This window comes from Ruditapes philippinarum, unplaced genomic scaffold, assembly GCF_026571515.1.
Source record: "Ruditapes philippinarum isolate M1 unplaced genomic scaffold, ASM2657151v2 ctg5386_1_1_1_1, whole genome shotgun sequence".
NCBI lineage: Eukaryota > Metazoa > Mollusca > Bivalvia > Venerida > Veneridae > Ruditapes > Ruditapes philippinarum.
Window position 1 is genome coordinate 96,420 of NW_026860746.1, and position 20,040 is coordinate 116,459.

General features: G+C 33.4%; 1 protein-coding gene across 5 annotated transcripts in view; it reads right to left on the reverse strand.

Moving 5' to 3' along the window:
- Positions 1-424: 424 nt before the first annotated feature.
- The window catches only part of LOC132713256 (vitamin K-dependent gamma-carboxylase-like), a 59,237-nt gene continuing 39,621 nt past the window's right edge, over positions 425-20,040 (reverse strand). For all 5 annotated transcript variants that reach the window (XM_060695766.1, XM_060695765.1, XM_060695764.1 and 2 more), the window contains 5 exons: positions 17,421-17,599; positions 16,188-16,318; positions 12,492-12,639; positions 3,460-3,625; positions 425-1,857 (listed from right to left, as the gene is read on the reverse strand). In XM_060695766.1, the coding sequence (XP_060551749.1) occupies positions 1,725-1,857; positions 3,460-3,625; positions 12,492-12,639; positions 16,188-16,318; positions 17,421-17,599 (757 nt within the window). In that variant the 3' untranslated portion in view covers positions 425-1,724. The remainder of the gene's footprint in view (positions 1,858-3,459; positions 3,626-12,491; positions 12,640-16,187; positions 16,319-17,420; positions 17,600-20,040) is intronic.

The following is a 20,040-nucleotide window of genomic DNA, read 5'->3' on the forward strand; positions in this document are numbered from 1 at the left end:
AATTATTATTTTAATCTAAATTTTTTCTTAAATTCTGTGTATATTTTTCTCATTATTTAATTTTCTCAAAATATTTTCACTCATCTGGAGACAGGCAGCTTTAATAATGATGAAATAATAGAATAAGATCATGGCAGATGTTAAACAATTGAAGCAAGTAACTGAAGAATTTGCAGTGATGTGTTGTAAAGGTAGAAAAATGTAAACAAGGTAGTATTTTGACTTCCATACAAAATACTAAATCAATATAATTATACCAATTGCAAAGAGCAGAAAGATAGTTAATCTTTTTGGCCAATGAAAAATTCCTTGAAAACTGTAACGAGATACTAAAAATAGAAAGTTGATGAGAAACAGAGAAATTAAATATGATAAAATATTTGTCTGAGGCTTAATGGGCCTTTAACAAACAAACACAACTGAATCAAAGCATTTTAACTTTATTTCATCAATTAAAATATACTACATGTAGTATTATTTATACCAATTTTTCATGTAATATTTATACATTTTGTTCATGCATTCTCCCATTTTCAATCATTTGTCTTAACAAGTTTTCAAGTGAACAAAGGAAGTATTTAAAACACTGTAAACAGCACTAAAAATCTAAAAAAAATACTAAAAATAAGTAAGAATATACAAAAATAGCCCCAACTGTGTTAGTCACGCAGTAGAAATATGTTAATAAATACTGCAAATTCAGTCATAAATTACATATAACATGTAAATTATTTCTTGAATTGTGAATATTTTTTAAAATCTAGTACATTTTTAAAAAATATTTTGGTTCATCTGGAGGCATGCAGCTTTAAATGGAAATTATCTAAACAAACACACATAAGTCATTTTTGACATATTTTCCATCCTTATAAAGACAAACTAGAGGGCTAATAAGTCTCTATATGGCTCACCTGAGAAACACTGTCTGTACAAGACAAATAATGATCAGGTGAGCTGAAAAGTATGTCACTGGGTAAAAAAATTAGGACAACTGATCAATATCAAAGTCCAAATCTGAATTCCAATGCAGTTGCTATCAATACAAACAGGTCACTGGGTAAAAAAGTAGATCAATGGGACAAAATCTTAGTCCACTATTACCAGAGTTCAAATCTACATCATCAGAAACTTTCCATATTTTCCAAAATTCATAGCTGCAGCTCTTTTTACATGACCCATGTTGTGTGTGAATGGGGGGGGGGGGGGGGGGGTATTTGACCCGATGCCAAAATATCTAAACTCTAGCCTTTGTCATTTCATAGAAGAATTTTGTTAAAGGGACTCCACTTAGTGTTTTTTTATATGATGGGACAATTGAGTAAACACATGACTGATCCTAACTGAGACAATTGAGTAAACACATGACTGATCCTAACTGGGACAATTGAGTAAACACATGACTGATCCTAAATGAGATCTCAAGCCAGTACATATTTAATAGTTCCAAATTGGTACACATTTCGGTACAAATTTAATAGTTCCAAATTGGTACACATTTCAGTACAAATTTAATAGTTCCAAATTGGTACACATTTCAGTACAGATTTAATAGTTCCAAATTGGTACACATTTCAGTACAGATTTTATAGTTCCAAATTGGTAGGCATTTCAGTACAGATTTAATAGTTCCAAAGTGGTTCACATTTCAGTACAGATTTGATAGTGCTAAACAGGTACACAATTCCGTAAACATTTGATTGTTCCAAAATTAAGAGTGAGCACAATCAGTAGACATTTGATTGTTCTGTGTGGTGTGCACCTTGTTTTGCCATCTCTTCCGTGAATGTGGCATTTAGAAAATCTTCAAATGGAACACCTGTCATTAAACTCCTTACAGCACCTACTGTGAACTTTACACTGAAATAGAAAGAGACACCAAATTTATTAACATAAATAGTAAGATAAAACGTAAAAATTCCAAGTTTACTTAAAGAAAATCCTTAAAAAAGTAAAGAATTTATAGATCAGACATGAAATTGTCTGACAATTGATTGAAATTGGTTGTTTGACCTTTAACCTTTAAGCGTGACATTGACCTTGAACTTGCACACGGGAGTCATGGGTTCTACACATTTCCTTGTTCCAGTTTCAAGACAATCCTTCAAGAGGTATATGATTTATAGACAGCAGATACAAAATTGACCTTGACCTTGACTTTGCACAAAACTGAGATAGGTTCTGCCTATTTCTTTCTTCAGGTGTAAATTTGAGCCAAGTTTGAAGAATATATATATACCTTGCATGGGTATAGATTTATAGATTGGACATGAAATTGTCTCATAATTGGCTGTATTAAATATGACCTTGAGCTGGTACAAGGGGGACATAGATTATGTACATTGCCTAGTTAAGGTGAACATTTTGAAATGTAATTAAAACTGACCTACATGAATAGGAAGCATTTATTTGTTAACATTTTTGGCCTTGTTATATAAACCACAGACTGACCTTGACCTTGACAATAGTCATATATAAGTCTTTTGTGGTTTGCTGTCTTGTAGGATACTAAATACATATACCATCAATAAAAATATCAAATTATTGGACTCTTCATGCTCATATCAGATGACAATAATATATCATTCAGCTAATGCTATTTCTGATCACATAGCACATCGTAAGTTTATCGTTTATACAAATTTATTCTAGTTTGATTGTGTTGGAAGGTATAAGCTTATTGAAACAGTCTCAAATCCGTCCTGGAACCAACCAGTACTAAGCAATAAATGTAAAGTTTCTTGCTCAAAGAAAAATCGGTGGTCAGCAATCCTTGCATTATACTAGTCAGCAGTTAACCACTTGGCCACACCAATTGAATTCCTCAATCTTTGAATTTCAATTACATATGAATGATCAATCATTAAATTATATTGGCACAATTAAGCAGACAATGCAGCTCATCAGGAGTTTATAAATTTATACAGTACAAAATTCTTCAGCAAGTGAAAATTGTATGTGCCACTGAAGCCCTGGCCCTGTGTTCACTAAGATTTATTTAGGATCAGGATCAATATCAATATCAAATTTTAAAACTGAAATATTTCCCATTGTTTTATCTTCAAAGATTACAAATTCAATATTAACTTGCAAAAATTGGACTTGAAATTGAGCATGCTTGTAAAATTTTTAGAATAAATTTATTGTTATTTTACAAGATATGGGCATTTTACACATGATCAAAATATTGATCTTGATCCTAAAATTGATCCTTATTTGAATCAAATCATTTTTTGTATTTGTTTTGTTATTTGTCGAATTCATTCCAAAACAGTGTTTTTTCTGTGCAATTCAGCTATGTCTTACATTTTGTTTATGTACCATTTAATTCTAGCAAAATGCAATCAATTCCAGTTTAAAATTTATATAACAATGAAAATAAAACCAGGATTGATCATTTGATCCATATCTTTTTTTAAAGAACATAGGGCCAGAACGTTTTAGTAAAACATTTAAAGATACCTTCTTGACAGCATGCTGTATTTATACGAGACAAAGTTCCGCCACTTTTGAATGTATGACATTCGTTGTTCTTCCTCCGTCCTCTCCTTCTCGCTGATATATTGAGCAAACAGATGGTGATTGGCACCGACTTCAACCTCATGCTTGATTCTTACAGCTTCCTTATCTACAAATAGATAAATTAAGCTGTTATAAATTAACCCTTCCCATGCTTATAGGGTCAAAAAACCTAAAATATAAATTTGAAATTCTCACATAGATCAGCAATGGCACTAAAAACAGAAAATATGAATTAAGAAATATACTCAGAAGTAAATTGAAAATTGTATTTTTATCAAATACAATTATTGTATGATGATGCCATCCAGACAAGACTTTGATTATGGCTGACGTGATCATCACTGAGGTCATTTGAATATCACATTAGACTTGGAATTTCACCTAAATCTTCCAATAATAACTATTTTGTCTCTGACCAAAATAATATTCTTTATTTGGTAAATTTTCAAAGTTCTCCAATTTCCTTTTGTGGAGCAACCAAATTAGCCTTAAATACTTGCACACAAAGTGCAAACGTTTGATACTTGTTTTCAGCATTTGTGTCTGTTTCTAAAATGTGTAAATGTTTAGGGTTAGGAATTTAGGACTGATTGTTTTCAGTTAAGGATAATAGATAAAATATAAACTTGGATATAATATTATGATGACATTAAATGCATATCTCATAAATTTTCTTAACTTTGCTTGATAAAAGAATGAAATATCAATATTAAAACTTTATTTCTGCTGCAGGAAATCCTATCAATACCATTGCTTACAATGGTTACTATGACAATTTCATTGTCGTCTGCTCTCAAAATTAAGATTAAAGTGGATTGGTCTACAATGGGCTTCAAATATTGATAAAAACAATAGAAATGTATCATTTGGATATTCTTATTAAGATATTTCTTTAAAAGGTTGATTGAGTTTTAAGTGATTTAGTTTGAACATTTATATGATGAATAATAATGTTTTTCATGGTTTGTTTTCATGTATGATACTGAATACATTTTTTTTTTTAAACTGGAATTTCTCGTCGCATCAACACAGTATAGGTCATATGATGACTTTCCAGTTTTACTGGTGGCGGACCTCAGGTGCCCCTCTGTATGATATTTCTGGCTGAAACGGGCACCTTAGTAGAACAACCAACATTCCACAAACTAAATACTATAATTTATGGTAATATGTATGTACAGGCCTTCCATTATAGACCAATTTCCTTTAAGTCATCTGCAAGTAACTTATATAAATTTTTAGATAAAGGCACATTATATGCCTCAGAAATAAATACATTGTTTTCTAGGTGAAAATATATATCTTATATTGTTTAAATAATGAATTAAAAGCAAACATAAACAAAATGATTTTTGTTTTGTTTTGAAATTCCATACAAAATACTAATTCGCTTCAACTGTACAAATTGCCAAAAAGCAAAAGAAACAAAATTGAGCCATGCCATTACAAAACCAACATAATGGGTTTGTGACCAGCATGGATCCAGACCAGCCTGCGCATCAGTGCGCAGTCTGATCAGGATCCTTGCTGTTCGCTATCAGTTTCTCTACGTCATAGGGTTTGTAAGCGAACAGCATGGATCCTGATCAGACTGCGCAGATGCGCAGGCTGGTCTGGATCCATGCTGGTCGCAAACGTATTACATTGGTTTTGTCATTACACGGCTCATTTGAGAAAAAGCATTTTAAAGGCTTTATAAGCTGTTAATGAAAAGATTGACTTGCAGGTAAGGTCTACTTTTATCAAACATAGCACTTAACAATTTTCCCTTTCTTTTTTGTTTGAGATCATACTGTTACTACATAGAAAACACGGCAACTTTCCACATGACTGGATCATTCCTCACATGACTTGATACCTTTCCCTACATGACTGGACAACTTGCTCACATGACCAGATAACTTCCTCACATGAATAAATATCTTTCCCTACATGACTGGACAACTTGCTTACATGAATGGATAACTTCCTCACATGAGACTGGATAAGGAATTCACGAGATTCAGACTCACAATGGTTAGTTATAGTAAGAGATTTAATATCAGTAACCTCAACTCACTATGTCACTGAAGCCTGGTGATATTACGTTAGAAATAAGGTCAGAATTATCACATCTGCAGTGCTGACACATAAGACAATGAAAATAAGAAGTAGACCTATTCTATTAGTATTTTTTTTAAACAAAATATACTTCTGCATTTAATTTGAAAAAAGACCATTACAACATCAAGAACAACAACAGAAAATGCCTCCCTGTTATATAAACCCTATTTCTACAGAAACAAGAATTATAACATGAACATTATATCTCATTCATTTTTGCTTTATTCTAAAATCTTATGTAGGTCAATTGCATGAGAAACTATCTATTTCCATTCATTGTCTATGAAATTGTTCACAAACCTCTGAGTCACACAAACCAGTACATTCAGTTAAAGCAAGATGATACCAGATTCATCCTAATTTTCATTTAAAGCAAGACCTGCCAGCAGACAGCTCCATAGCAGCAACACAAAAAAGGGGCATAACAATACATTTTTTTTTTAGGAGTTATCTGCCTTTTTGAAATGATTTTCTTTTATGACAATTAACATGTATACCACTTTTTTAACTGAAAAATTGGAGATAAAACTGTTTAAAATGTTAAAAGGGACATATCAACTGTGATTCAATTCATCTTAAGGCATTTTCTTTCCAGAGAAATTGCCAAAAAACATATCATAATAAGTAGAAACAGACCTGACTCCATCAGTAACTGGGTACATTTTTTGGTATAAAATAGTTACTTTAATTTAGGTCATATTTTGCATATAACAAGCAAAACATACTTGGATTAGGAATATATTTATATTCTCCGGAAATTAACAAGCGTTTGCCACAAGTACACAACTAGACCTGAGTGCATATAGACATATGCACTCTGACCAGGCTCTTTACTGTGTTGGAAGCACACGTTTTTGTATTTTGCTATTGAAATCCCTAAAAGTTTAAATGGACTGATCCAAATTCAAAGCTGGGCAAGTCCATTTCACAAATTCAGCAGGTTAAGAGTAAATACATTCTTTACTTTCCTTCAATTTGTAAATTTGCTAACTCATCTATAGGCATGCTGCTTTATACGAGACACACAATCACCGAGCGACATTGCAGATCAATAAATGTGCAGAGTCAGCAAAATTGTAAACCTGAGTCATCATCTATTACAATATGACTGCCGAGTCGGCAAATTCTAAGAAATACTGTAATACGATCATGAATCATACAAGATATTACCCTAAATTTCTCTAAAAATACTTTTCAATTTCCAATTATAAACTGATTTAAACAGAGAATTCTTTTCAAAGGAACAATTTATTTTTTCATTGATTTGAAATTTTCAAATTAGTTTCTCTAAGGAGAATTACAATAATGAAGAAACCATTGAATACTAGGAACTAAACAAGAGGACCATCATGGCCATAGATCACTCACCTCAGATCTACTGCTAGTAAATGTCATAATATTCTTTAATATAAAAGCAGGTAGTTTAATGGATAATTCAGATAGCTTTTCTAGAAGTCCACTAGGAAATGCTACATGCCAAATATCAATGCTCTGAGCAAAGCAGTTTTTCTACATACAGACATACTTGTTTTTCTATATTATTAGTTAAAAAGATTTTTTGAGAGGTTACATGGTTGTTTGCAAACTTACAATACAGCAAACTTCCTTTATATGTGAAAAATATGAAATTACTTCATAAACCAACAGCAGCCATATATATGTATACTTTATATACATGTAAATATTACTATTATCCAATAAAAAGCCATACTACAAACTTGTAGTATTATAAAAGTCTTTATAAACTGCGAGACATTCAGGGGGAGATGTTGTTTTAAGGTAGCACACCCCTAACGGGCACTATAAGAAACTGTAAAATTGACAATATGCCTTAAATGTCACCTGTATGCAAAATTTAAACAAAATTTAACGTGTGGTTTATGAGTTATGGACATTTTTCTGAACTAAAATTTTGCCATTAGAAGGGCTTTTTTCAGAGGAAACTCTAAATAATCTATAAAATCATCATTATGGGACATGTTTTCCTATTGCTTATTGTTAAGAACAAATAATGACATTCAGGTAACAAATTAAATGAGCAAAATTATTGTTTCTAAACAAAATGTTTTAAATATGTATAAAAATGTAACGTACCCCACCCACTTTAAACACTTATTTGACCATTTCCCTATGTAAAAAGCCTTATTCAAAATATCCCTAAAGTTTACCAAAATGAGGGGCTGTGTTCAAAGTTTGTATAAATTTTCTTACATGTATACTGGTTGGTCTTGCAAAATATAAAATACTTTTACCGTGTAGTTTTTATTTTATTAAACTTTGAAAATATCTGGTATCATTTTTGCCATTAAATTTGGTATTTTTTAGCAAATAAATACCTATTATAATTATGTAATTAAAATCAAAGACTTTTTTCTTCCATAAGGGATCTGAGAGAAACATAAAAAATGTTAAAAAGTAAAAAAAAAGAAAAAAAAAGTTCCCCTTCTGGGGTTAATGAACCCACACCCCTCAGTTTCAATGCACTTGACAGTGATTCTAGCCTATTTGAATACTCTTCAAAGTGAAATAATGCATAAGAGGTGTACTACCTTAAGAAGTTGCGGACAATAATGCAAAACAGAATCATGACTGTGGGACATAATGCTATTACAAAAACTCTTATGAGCATTTTTCTTCTAATGAGCTAAGAAACAAGTTTGGAGGATTTGAAAATAGTCATCAAATAGAATCACTATGGCATTTGCCTGGTCATAAGAAGGTGACATTAAATATCTGTAGAGAGGACATCCATTAGAATCACTATGGCATTTGCCTGGTCACAAGAAGATGCCATTAAATATCTGTAGAAAGGACATCCATTAGAATCACTATGGTATTTGCCTGGTCATAAGAAGGTGACATTAAATATCTGTAGAAAGGACATCCATTAGAATCACTATGGCATTTGCCTGGTCATAAGAAGGTGCCATTAAATATCTGTAGAAAGGATTTCAATTAGAATTACTATTGTATTTGCCTGGTCATAAGAAGGTGCCATTAAATATCTGTAGAAAGGATTTCAATTAGAATTACTATGGTATTTGCCTGGTCATAAGAAGGTGCCATTAAATATCTGTAGAAAGGACATCAATTAGAATTACTATGGTATTTGCCTGGTCATAAGAAGGTGCCATTAAATATCTGTAGAAAGGACATCAATTAGAATCACTATGGTATTTGCCTGGTCACAAGAAGATGCCATTAAATATCTGTAGAAAGGACATCCATTAGAATCACTATGGCATTTGCCTGGTCACAAGAAGATGCCATTAAATATCTGTAGTAAGGACATCCATTAGAATCACTATGGTATTTGCCTGGTCACAAGAAGATGCCATTAAATATCTGTAGAAAGGACATCCATTAGAATCACTATGGTATTTGCCTGGTCATAAGAAGGTGCCATTAAATATCTGTAGAAAGGACATCAATTAGAATCACTATGGTATTTGCCTGTTCATTAAAATGTGCCATTAAATATCTGTAGAGAGGACATCAATTAGAATCACTATGGCATTTGCCTGGTCACAAGAAGATGCCATTAAATATCTGTAGTAAGGACATCAATTAGAATCACTATGGTATTTGCCTGGTCACAAGAAGATGCCATTAAATATCTGTAGAAAGGACATCCATTAGAATCACTATGGTATTTGCCTGGTCACAAGAAGATGCCATTAAATATCTGTAGAAAGGACATCCATTAGAATCACTATGGCATTTGCCTGGTCACAAGAAGATGCCATTAAATATCTGTAGAAAGGACATCTAGAAAGGACATCCATTAGAATCACTATGGTATTTGCCTGGTCACAAGAAGATGCCATTAAAAATCTGTAGAAAGGACATCCATTAGAATCACTATGGCATTTGCCTGGTCACAAGAAGATGCCATTAAATATCTGTAGAAAGGACATCCATTAGAATCACTATGGTATTTGCCTGGTCATAAAAATGTGCCATTAAATATCTGTAGAGAGGACATCAATTAGAATCACTATGGCATTTGCCTAGTCACAAGAAGATGCCATTAAATATCTGTAGTAAGGACATCAATTAGAATCACTATGGCATTTGCCTGGTCACAAGAAGATGCCATTAAATATCTGTAGAAAGGACATCAATTAGAATCACTATGGTATTTGCCTGGTCACAAGAAGATGCCATTAAATATCTGTAGTAAGGACATCAATTAGAATCACTATGGCATTTGCCTGGTCACAAGAAGATGCCATTAAATATCTGTAGAAAGGACATCCATTAGAATCACTATGGCATTTGCCTGGTCACAAGAAGATGCCATTAAATATCTGTAGAAAGGACATCCATTAGAATCACTATGGTATTTGCCTGGTCATAAAAATGTGCCATTAAATATCTGTAGAGAGGACATCAATTAGAATCACTATGGCATTTGCCTGGTCACAAGAAGATGCCATTAAATATCTGTAGTAAGGACATCAATTAGAATCACTATGGCATTTGCCTGGTCACAAGAAGATGCCATTAAATATCTGTAGAAAGGACATCCATTAGAATCACTATGGTATTTGCCTGGTCACAAGAAGATGCCATTAAATATCTGTAGAAAGGACATCAATTAGAATCACTATGGCATTTGCCTGGTCACAAGAAGATGCCATTAAATATCTGTAGAAAGGACATCCATTAGAATCACTATGGCATTTGCCTGGTCACAAGAAGATGCCATTAAATATCTGTAGAAAGGACATCCATTAGAATCACTATGACATTTGCCTGGTCACAAGAAGGTGCCATTAAATATCTGTAGAGAGGACATCAATTAGAATCACTATAATATTTGCCTGGTCACAAGAAGATGCCATTAGATATCTGTAGAAAGGACATCCATTAGAATCACTATGGCATTTGCCTGGTCACAAGAAGATGCCATTAAATATCTGTAGAGAGGACATCAATTAGAATCACTATGGTATTTTCCTGGTCATAAAAATGTGCCATTAAATATCTGTATAAAGGATATCAATTAGAATCACTATGGTATTTGCCTGGTCACAAGAAGATGCCATTAAATATCTGTAGAAAGGACATCCATTAGAATCACTATGGCATTTGCCTGGTCACAAGAAGATGCCATTAAATATCTGTAGAAAGGACATCCATTAGAATCACTATGGTATTTGCCTGGTCATAAAAATGTGCCATTAAATATCTGTAGAGAGGACATCAATTAGAATCACTATGGCATTTGCCTGGTCACAAGAAGATGCCATTAAATATCTGTAGTAAGGACATCAATTAGAATCACTATGGTATTTGCCTGGTCACAAGAAGATGCCATTAAATATCTGTAGAAAGGACATCCATTAGAATCACTATGGTATTTGCCTGGTCACAAGAAGATGCCATTAAATATCTGTAGAAAGGACATCCATTAGAATCACTATGGCATTTGCCTGGTCACAAGAAGATGCCATTAAATATCTGTAGAAAGGACATCCATTAGAATCACTATGGCATTTGCCTGGTCATAAGAAGATGCCATTAAATATCTTTAGAAAGAACATTAATTAGAATTACTATGGTATTTGCCTGGTCACAAGAAGATGCCATTAAATATCTGTAGAAAGGACATCCATTAGAATCACTATGGCATTTGCCTGGTCACAAGAAGATGCCATTAAATATCTGTAGAAAGGACATCCATTAGAATCACTATGGTATTTGCCTGGTCACAAGAAGATGCCATTAAATATCTGTAGAGAGGACATCAATTGGAATCACTATGGTATTTTCCTGGTCATTAAGTATCTGTAGAAAGGACATCCATTAGAATCACTATGGTATTTTCCTGGTCATTAAGTATCTGTAGAAAGGACATCCATTAGAATCACTATGGTATTTTCCTGGTCATAAAAATGTGCCATCAAATATCTGTATAAAGGATATCAATTAGAATCACTATGGAATTTTGCCTGGTCACAAGAAGGTGCCATTAAATATCTGTAGAAAGGACATCCATTAGAATCACTAAGGTATTTTTCTGGTCACAAGAAGGTGCCATTAAATATCTGTAGATAGGACATCAATTAGAATCACTATGGTATTTGCCTGGTCATAAAAAGTGCCATTAAATATCTGTAGAAAGGATTTCAATTAGAATCACTATGATATTTAATCAAACATCAAAACTGCCCAATTATTATCAGTAGAAGTATGGTCAGAAAATTTTAACCTATCCATTTTGATACATTATATGTGACTTGAACATACTATTTTGCCCCTTGTGGCAGAGGGGTTGCCTATATACATTATATGTGGCTTGAACATACTATTTTGCCCCTTGTGACAGAGGGGGTTGACTAAATGGTTTGTGGCACCAGAATTGCAGCCACCGTTTAACCTTGCATAATCATAAGTGCCGACTAAATGGGTCTGAAAAGTGCTGAATAAATGGGTCAGAATCACTGGAATCTATGCATCTCTTAGTTCCAGCAGGTGAGGTGTTGCTTTAAGTTTGTAACACCAGAGGTTAGCCAAAATTTTGTGGTAATGACAATTTTCATGCTTAGTGATAATGCTTTAAATATTGCAAACAACCATCCACCACCAGATAATGTATGCAAAATGGGCAGATTTATATTTTCTGACAATACATAATTATACTGATTTTAATGTACAGTGTAACCTCTGTAAACCCAACACCTGTGGGACTAGCCAAAAAAGTTCGAATTCAGAATTAAGAAGTTCGTAATTCACAGGTTTTCATTACATAGAAAACAAAAGGAGAAATTTTGGGACCCTGAAAAATAATCAGATTTCAGATGTTTCAGGATTTTAGAAGTTCCGGAATTCCGAAGTTACACTGTAATCATTACTGTATTTACCTGATCCCTTGAAGGTTCCATTCATTATCTGTTCATATTTTGAGACCATTTGTTTGAACTCTACATCTGTTGTATTAACAAATATATACATGTAGCACGAGGGGGTATTCGACACTGTATGAATGTTGTGAAACTCATGCGCAGGTAACTGAAATGTAAGCAGACAATAATTAACTTCCCAAGTAATGCAACACAAATAACAGTTCAAGTTCAACACTCAAGGTATGGTATGAATGTGACCACCAAACATTTTGCTATTTTTGAGACATAACAATTCGGGCCGTCATTGCAGCGGGAGGATTTTGTATTGATATACCTAAAGCTGAATATCAATGATACATCGATATTTTGAATTCAATAGCTTTTAGAATAGAATATGTGTAATAAACTGTTATCATGGTGTTTATGCAAGCATGTTTTATACATCACTTACACAGAATACTTAAAGAAAGTCTGTTTCCTTGTAATAATATCTTATAGTCCTCTGACAATTTAATCCAGTGTTCAAACTAGACAAGAAAACAGGAGAAAAGTGACTTTTTCCCTTTACATAAAGTAGAGTGAATTATTTTCACCAAACATAAAGAAATGGGTCTAAAATGATGGTAAATCAATATAAGTGTGTCTATTTAAGTGATTCTTTTTGACTGAAAATTGTTATTTTGGCAATGTGATAAATACAATAATCTTCTATTATATTTGTGTAGTTTCATTACTTTATTCACCATGGGTTCAAAAAATATATTTTTTCAGTATCCTATATAGTTTTATGTATAAAACAAGGGGTTTTAATTTAAAGTGCATAGAATTTTTTTTTATCTTCAATGTAATTTAGACATGTATAGCGGCCATATAAAGATATACTCTAAGTGAATACAGGCATCATAATTATGTTATATTGATGACAAAGAAAACTTATTTGTTGAGAAAAATGGTATAGCTTTAGTCTTTTCTAAATATTACATGATATTATATAATGATGACAAACAAAAAAAGATGGCCGATAGATCAATAACCAAAGGAACAGCAACATGTTATTAACTTATTAGCCATACTTGCAAGATGTTGACAAACAATTACATCCACATCCATTTTTTATCTTTTCTTTTTAATTCTTTTTTATTTCACAGAACAGGCAACAATTTTACTCTGTATAAAAATGACCAGTTCTTCGAAAGAACAACAGTCTTTCATCTCTTAAAACTCTTGATCATAGTTTTATTTTCTAAACTTAATAATAATGCAAGTTTGTTAAAAAAATAAGAGCTGTTTATGGACAGCACCCACAACAATTCTCAGAGCTGAACAGTAAAACAAGAGGGCCAAGATGGCCCTAGATCGCTCACCTGACCCGTCAAACTCATCCGCACAATTACCTAGACAAGCGTTCTGACCAAGTTTCATGACAGGTGTGTCAAAAATGTGACCACTAGTGTTAACAAGGATTTTCCATATTTGAGCAGTGTGACCTAGTTTTTGACCCCAGGTGACCCATATTCAAGCTTGACATTCGAGCAATTACCTAGACAAGCATCCTGACCAAGTTTGATGATAATTGAGTCAAAAATGTGACACTAGAGTGTTCACAGGGTTTTTCTATTTTTAGCTCCTGTGACCTAGTTTTCCATCCGAGATAAATCATGTTCAAACTTATCCAAGCATCGACTAGACAAGCATTCTGACAAAGTTTGATGATGATTGGGTCAAAAATGTGACCACTAGACTGTTCGCAAGGTTTTTCAATTTTTAGCTCCTGTGACCTAGTTTTCCACCCGAGATAACCCATGTTCGAACTCATCCAAACAATTGACTAAACAAGCATCCTGACAAGGTTTCTTAATAATTGGGTCAAAAATGTGACCACTAGAGTGTTCACAAGGTTTTTCTATTTATAGCTCCTGTGACCTAGTTTTTCATCGGAGATAAACCATGTGCAAACTCATCAAAGCAATTATCTAAACAAGCATCCTGACAAAGTTATGATTAGGTAAAAAATGTGACCACTAGAGTGTTCAAAAGGTTTTTCTATTTATAGCTCCTGTGACCTAGATTTTCATCGGAGATGACCCATGTTCGAACTCATCCAAGCAATAATCTAAACAAGCATTCTGACAAAGGTTGATGATGATTGGGTCAAAAATGTGACCACTAGAGTGTTCACAAGGTTTTTCTATTTTTAGCTCCTTTGACCTAGTTTTCCATCCGAAATGACCCAGTTTCGAACTCATCTGAGCAATTGACTAAACAAGCATCCTGACAAAGTTTGATGATGATTGAGTCATAAGTCTGAGGACTAGTGTGTTTACAAGCAATTGTGGACGTACGACGGACGACGGACATTCACCGATCCTAATAGCTCACCCTGAGCAAGCTCAGGTGAGCTAAAAAGGGAAGTAACTCTTTTTAAAGGTAACTGAGTTACAGGACATGTGCCCATCATGAAAGATAATATCACAATGAACAACTGTCTGAAGTTTCAACCCATTTCCTTCAGCAATTTTAGAGATACCTACTTGCATGCATTAACGTAACCATGGTGTGATGGTGCTGCAAACACCTGGATGAGTACAATATCTTGCCATAAATTCTTTAAAATGTCAAGCTAAAAACGCACTGCTAGTTTTCATCAGACAGTAGTGATTACCTATAACAACAACTGCTTCTAATTTATGAACAAATTTAATTCAAATGATTAATATGTAATACCCGTACCCATTTTATAAACATTTGCAAGCCGAAATTGATTTGCCTTTGCTTCTACCTTTGCTTCTACCACAAAGTCAATAAGGCCTATAGTATCTTCATGTATGCTGTCTGACCAGGCACGACACTACTGACTGATTTAAAATAAATTTTCATTTTAATATCTGAAAAAATTAATAATGGACTGTTCAAAAAAAGAACCTGGACAATTCCATTCTAAAGCTTAAGTGGGTAAAGGGTTTTACTGGATTTACGGTTATTTGCTATACAAACCATAATTTAGATCACCATATGGTGATTGATTTCTGCTTTGTCATATTTTTACTTTGCAGAAGGCTAAATAAAAACATGACAATAGGACAAAGTGAAAACTTTGTTGTACTTTGGCTTTGCTGGCACCCCAGAAAAGAGGCTACTTTGTTGCCATATCACCAAGCTGTTTCAATAATATAAGCTTATAACCATTTTCTTCTAGGCCATATAACCTGTCAAAAGTCTTTACAACTGATAGTGAAACTATGAAGGGATTTTGTCACAAAAACATAATGTCCCAAAATTATGTATCCTGTGAATTTTGGTGGAAACCTGCCAGCAGTTTGACCTGTGATAGCAGGACAGGACTTTTCTATTTTTAGCTCTGGCATTCATTTTGTGCAGCGAAGTGAAACATGCTGACATTATGCACAACTAGGGATGGTACTGAACACTCCTGTGCTGTTTTTATTGAAATGCCATCAGCATCTTGACTTGTGAAAGCTGGACAAAATTTTGCTATCTTTAGCTTTGGCTAATGGATTTAAGAATTAAAATATTGAAATTTAAATGCAAATTTATCCTACAGCTTCTAAGCAGACACCAGCCTTCCAAAATATCACAAATTATCAGAAATTTAAAGAAAGAACCTTCATTTTTTAACTTATTGTTATTAGAAAGTACTTGCTTTTTTATTCATACTTCAAAGAAAGCATTTAATAATTAATATGTAATATGTACCTGCATTTTTTTACCCTCTTGCAGTGTAACATTTTTCTGTCGATCCACAAGCTCAACAAGAACCTCTCCCTTTAACACTGTAATACTTGTGTTTCCCAGGTCCTCTTGTACGTAATTTTCAAGATATAGTCCTGATTAAAAAAACAAGATAGGAAGACTTTTTTTATACAAAAATAAATCATCAATCTCTCTTCTTATTTTATTTATATAATATAGTATAATTTTAACAAACTGCCATAATTCAACATGGCTGATTTTGGTAATTATGAATTTTACTGGTGGTGGAAGACCTGAGGTGCCCCTTCATGCATTATTTCAGGCACAAACAGGTACCTGATAGGAACCACTAACATTCCATAAGCTAGCTTGAGAGCTTCCTCACATGAAATAATTCAAAGTCCCTGTCAGGATTCGAACCCACAGCAGTGTGGGGCAAGTGGTTTGCAGTCAATGACCATAAACATTCTGCCACAGATGCTCCTAATGTACTGCTATGAATAAGATACTTTAATATTAAATTCTAAAATTCTACAGCCGTAAAAACAAATTCTGGTCAGCCATTTGATGATGTAAATACTGTAACATTCTGTACAAGAAACTGTACAAGAAATAAAAGGGAAGAAACTGCTACTTTTGAAAGGGAGTAATAGATTACTCTCCCTTGATTTATAATTAGACAGGGAAGGTAAGAAGTAGTACATGTACTGTATTTACTTCCTTTTCCCCTTCAAGCCATACCAAAAAGTGATCAGCCATTGCAACCAGAATAGAGCCAGGCCAGACCGCACATCCGTGTAGTCTGACCAGACCCTACACTATATTCAATTTTTTATCTTGATATTCATTTTATTAATAATGGAAAGTTTCAAAAATGCAAGTAGAATAAATATACAGACATTCAGCAGGTAAAGGGACTCATGTAACACTTTGCCTTTTACTTTAATCCAATCTTGTAAGTTAAAAAAAAACATACAAGATATAAAAGTTCAGGGTTGTCATAAAAACTTGGCTGGAGGCCAAAATGACAGCCTAAAAAGTATTTTGGGCTGCCTCACAGCTTATAAAACAGTGTTTGTTGTACGTTCGTGACTTTGAGATAAAAACCAAGAATGACTGCCTCAATATTCAAAATTGATCGAGTCAGTTAAATTTGAATAACAAATATCTACAATGACATGGTTAAAAAGCAAGTAATTACCATCAACAAGTGTATATAAAAATGAAGTTAATTACCAGGAAAATCTGCAACAAAAACAACATCTGTGTCACTATCACGTTCAAATATATCTTTTTCAATCTCGCTAAGTTTGCCCCTCCAGTCAGAGAGGTCAACTAACAATGGTAAGATCCATGGAGTTTCAGTAAAAACTCCCCATGGCGCTTCAAGTAGGTTTACACGAGGATCAACAGATCTGAAAATAAATCAATTTTTGAAACTGATGAACAAATAAATTTCAGAAATTATTCCTAAACATCAGAATATCTGTGACAAAGATGTATACTCCCCCATGCTGTGATAAGACACGGGTAGTATAAAAGAACCTGTGTATGGTATACAAATATGTCACGGGGTGCTTAGATTACAAAAAATGACATCAACAATGTCAGTCCAGTAAATTTCTCGGCACTTCCTGTGTTGCAAAACTAAATTCTCGAGATGTCTTTTTACCAGAATCTAATGTTTTCCTAAGATTGATCAACTTCCAACAGTGCAGATGTTTCTGATTGCCAAACCTCTGACAATGGAGTTCCTAGTTACAGACAAGAAATCTATTGGTGCTTATCATTTGAGCCGCGTCAAGACAAAACCAATATAATGGGTTTGCCACCAGCATGGATCCAGACCAGCCTGCGCATCCGAGCAATCTGATAAGGATCCATGCTGTTCGCTATCAGTTTCCCTACATGTTATAGGGTTTGTTAGCGAACAGCATGGATCCTGATCAGACTGCGCGGATGCGCAGGCTGGTCTGGATTCATGCTGGTCGCAAACCCATTATGTTGGTTTTGTCGTGACGCGGCTCATTTATTTTCAAGTTAATAATTTCAGGCTTTCCTCTCCCAGTATCATCCTCTTGTTTTCTCTATATTAAGGTAGTCTTACTGTAATGCTTTCCTGCCAAAAAAAATCATAACATCGTCCATTATTTTAGCAACTCAGTTATTTCCAAAACATTATTTTTTTCAAAATCTTGGGCATTAGATCATTTACAATCACTCATCCTTATCCCTATGTACTAAATTCCGGTTATAAAAATTAGTGAATACCAAAAATTGTGAAAAATAACATTCAGGAAATGACCAATTTATTACGATATTGGCCGATGTTAGCATTTTTTGGGGGCGGGAAAGCATTACAGTAAGACTATGTTAAGGCTTTTGCCATTCTACCACCATTCAAATTGATACTTGCATTCATAAGCATCCTCATCAGTTATTTTTTCAGCTTTTTGCAGAATTGTGTAATGTTATTTGGTAATTTATTTGAGAATGCTCGAGCTCAAGATTACAAGATTATTCAAAGAATCACAATTCAGAGTCCCCCACCCCCAAAAATCAAATATTAAAAAAAAATATATTCCACTGTGTAGTACAAATGTTGGATGTTATTAAAGGGAGGCAACTTTACTGTATTCTTCAGTACTAATCAAAAACATTAAACAACAAGAGCACCTTGTGTTGGGCACTTTATGTAGTACCAATGCTCAACTTTTAAAACAACAATTATGAAAATTAAATTCAAGCTAGTGTCAACTTCACTTCTGAGTAAAATGAATAATTTTGTGAATGTTAAAGATTTTGGTATTTGCACAATCCTTCAATGCATGACAATGTAACAAGTCCGGACACAAATGTGTACCTTAAAACTTTCATTGTGAGAATGTGAACCTTCAAACTGTAAGTGTGTCCTTGGCCTTTGAGGTAAAGCCATGGTGTTTTTGATTGGACACATCCTCAAGATTTATGCCAAATTATTTTAAAATCCCTAATTGCATGACATGAATGATTAACACTAACAATGCCATGGTCCGGATATTAAATTTCCATCCTATGTATTAAAACAGGTGCGCTAATGAATAATTTCTAATAAATGATTAACATTCACAATGCCTTGGTCCGGATATTAAATTTCCATCCTTTGTATTAAAACAGATGCGCTAATGAATAATTTCTAATAATTGATTAACACAATGCCTGGGTCCGGATATTAATTTTCCATCCTTTGTCTTAAAACAGATATGTTAATGAATCACTTTTAGGCCCTATCTTAAGTACTTTAGTGAATATTAACAGATTTATACCGTCATCTTGTCTTACTTATTTTTCTTCACATAAACAGATTTAACTCAAATCACTAAAAAAATTTTGGTTTTAATTCTGTATTTTTATCTTATTCATTTCATTTTTTTGTTTTGGTATTTAAAGGGACTCAACTGAGGTTTTTTGATGTGAAAGGACTGAAAATATTTTTTCAAGATTTTTGTATAACTTGATGTATGTCTAAACCAATAACTCATGTACAAATTTTTAGATCATTTGCTCACTCCGTTTCCCAGATACAATCAATTTTATTGTGCATATTGGACCAAAAAAAAAAAGAAAAGAAAACCGTTGCAACAATTTTCACTAAAATCATCCAAAAATTGCATAAAATTGTTTATCAATTTAATACTGTGTATATTTTGACAATTGACATATCATCTATTGCTTGGTTTCAAATATACATGTTCCTGTTGATTTAAGAAAAATGTCTGCCGCTGAGTGTTTAGGTTTTTGTCTTTAAATCATAAGCTCCTCACTGCAGTAGATTTTGTGTCCCGCCAGGTGGGTTCCAGATGCCATTTTGTAATGT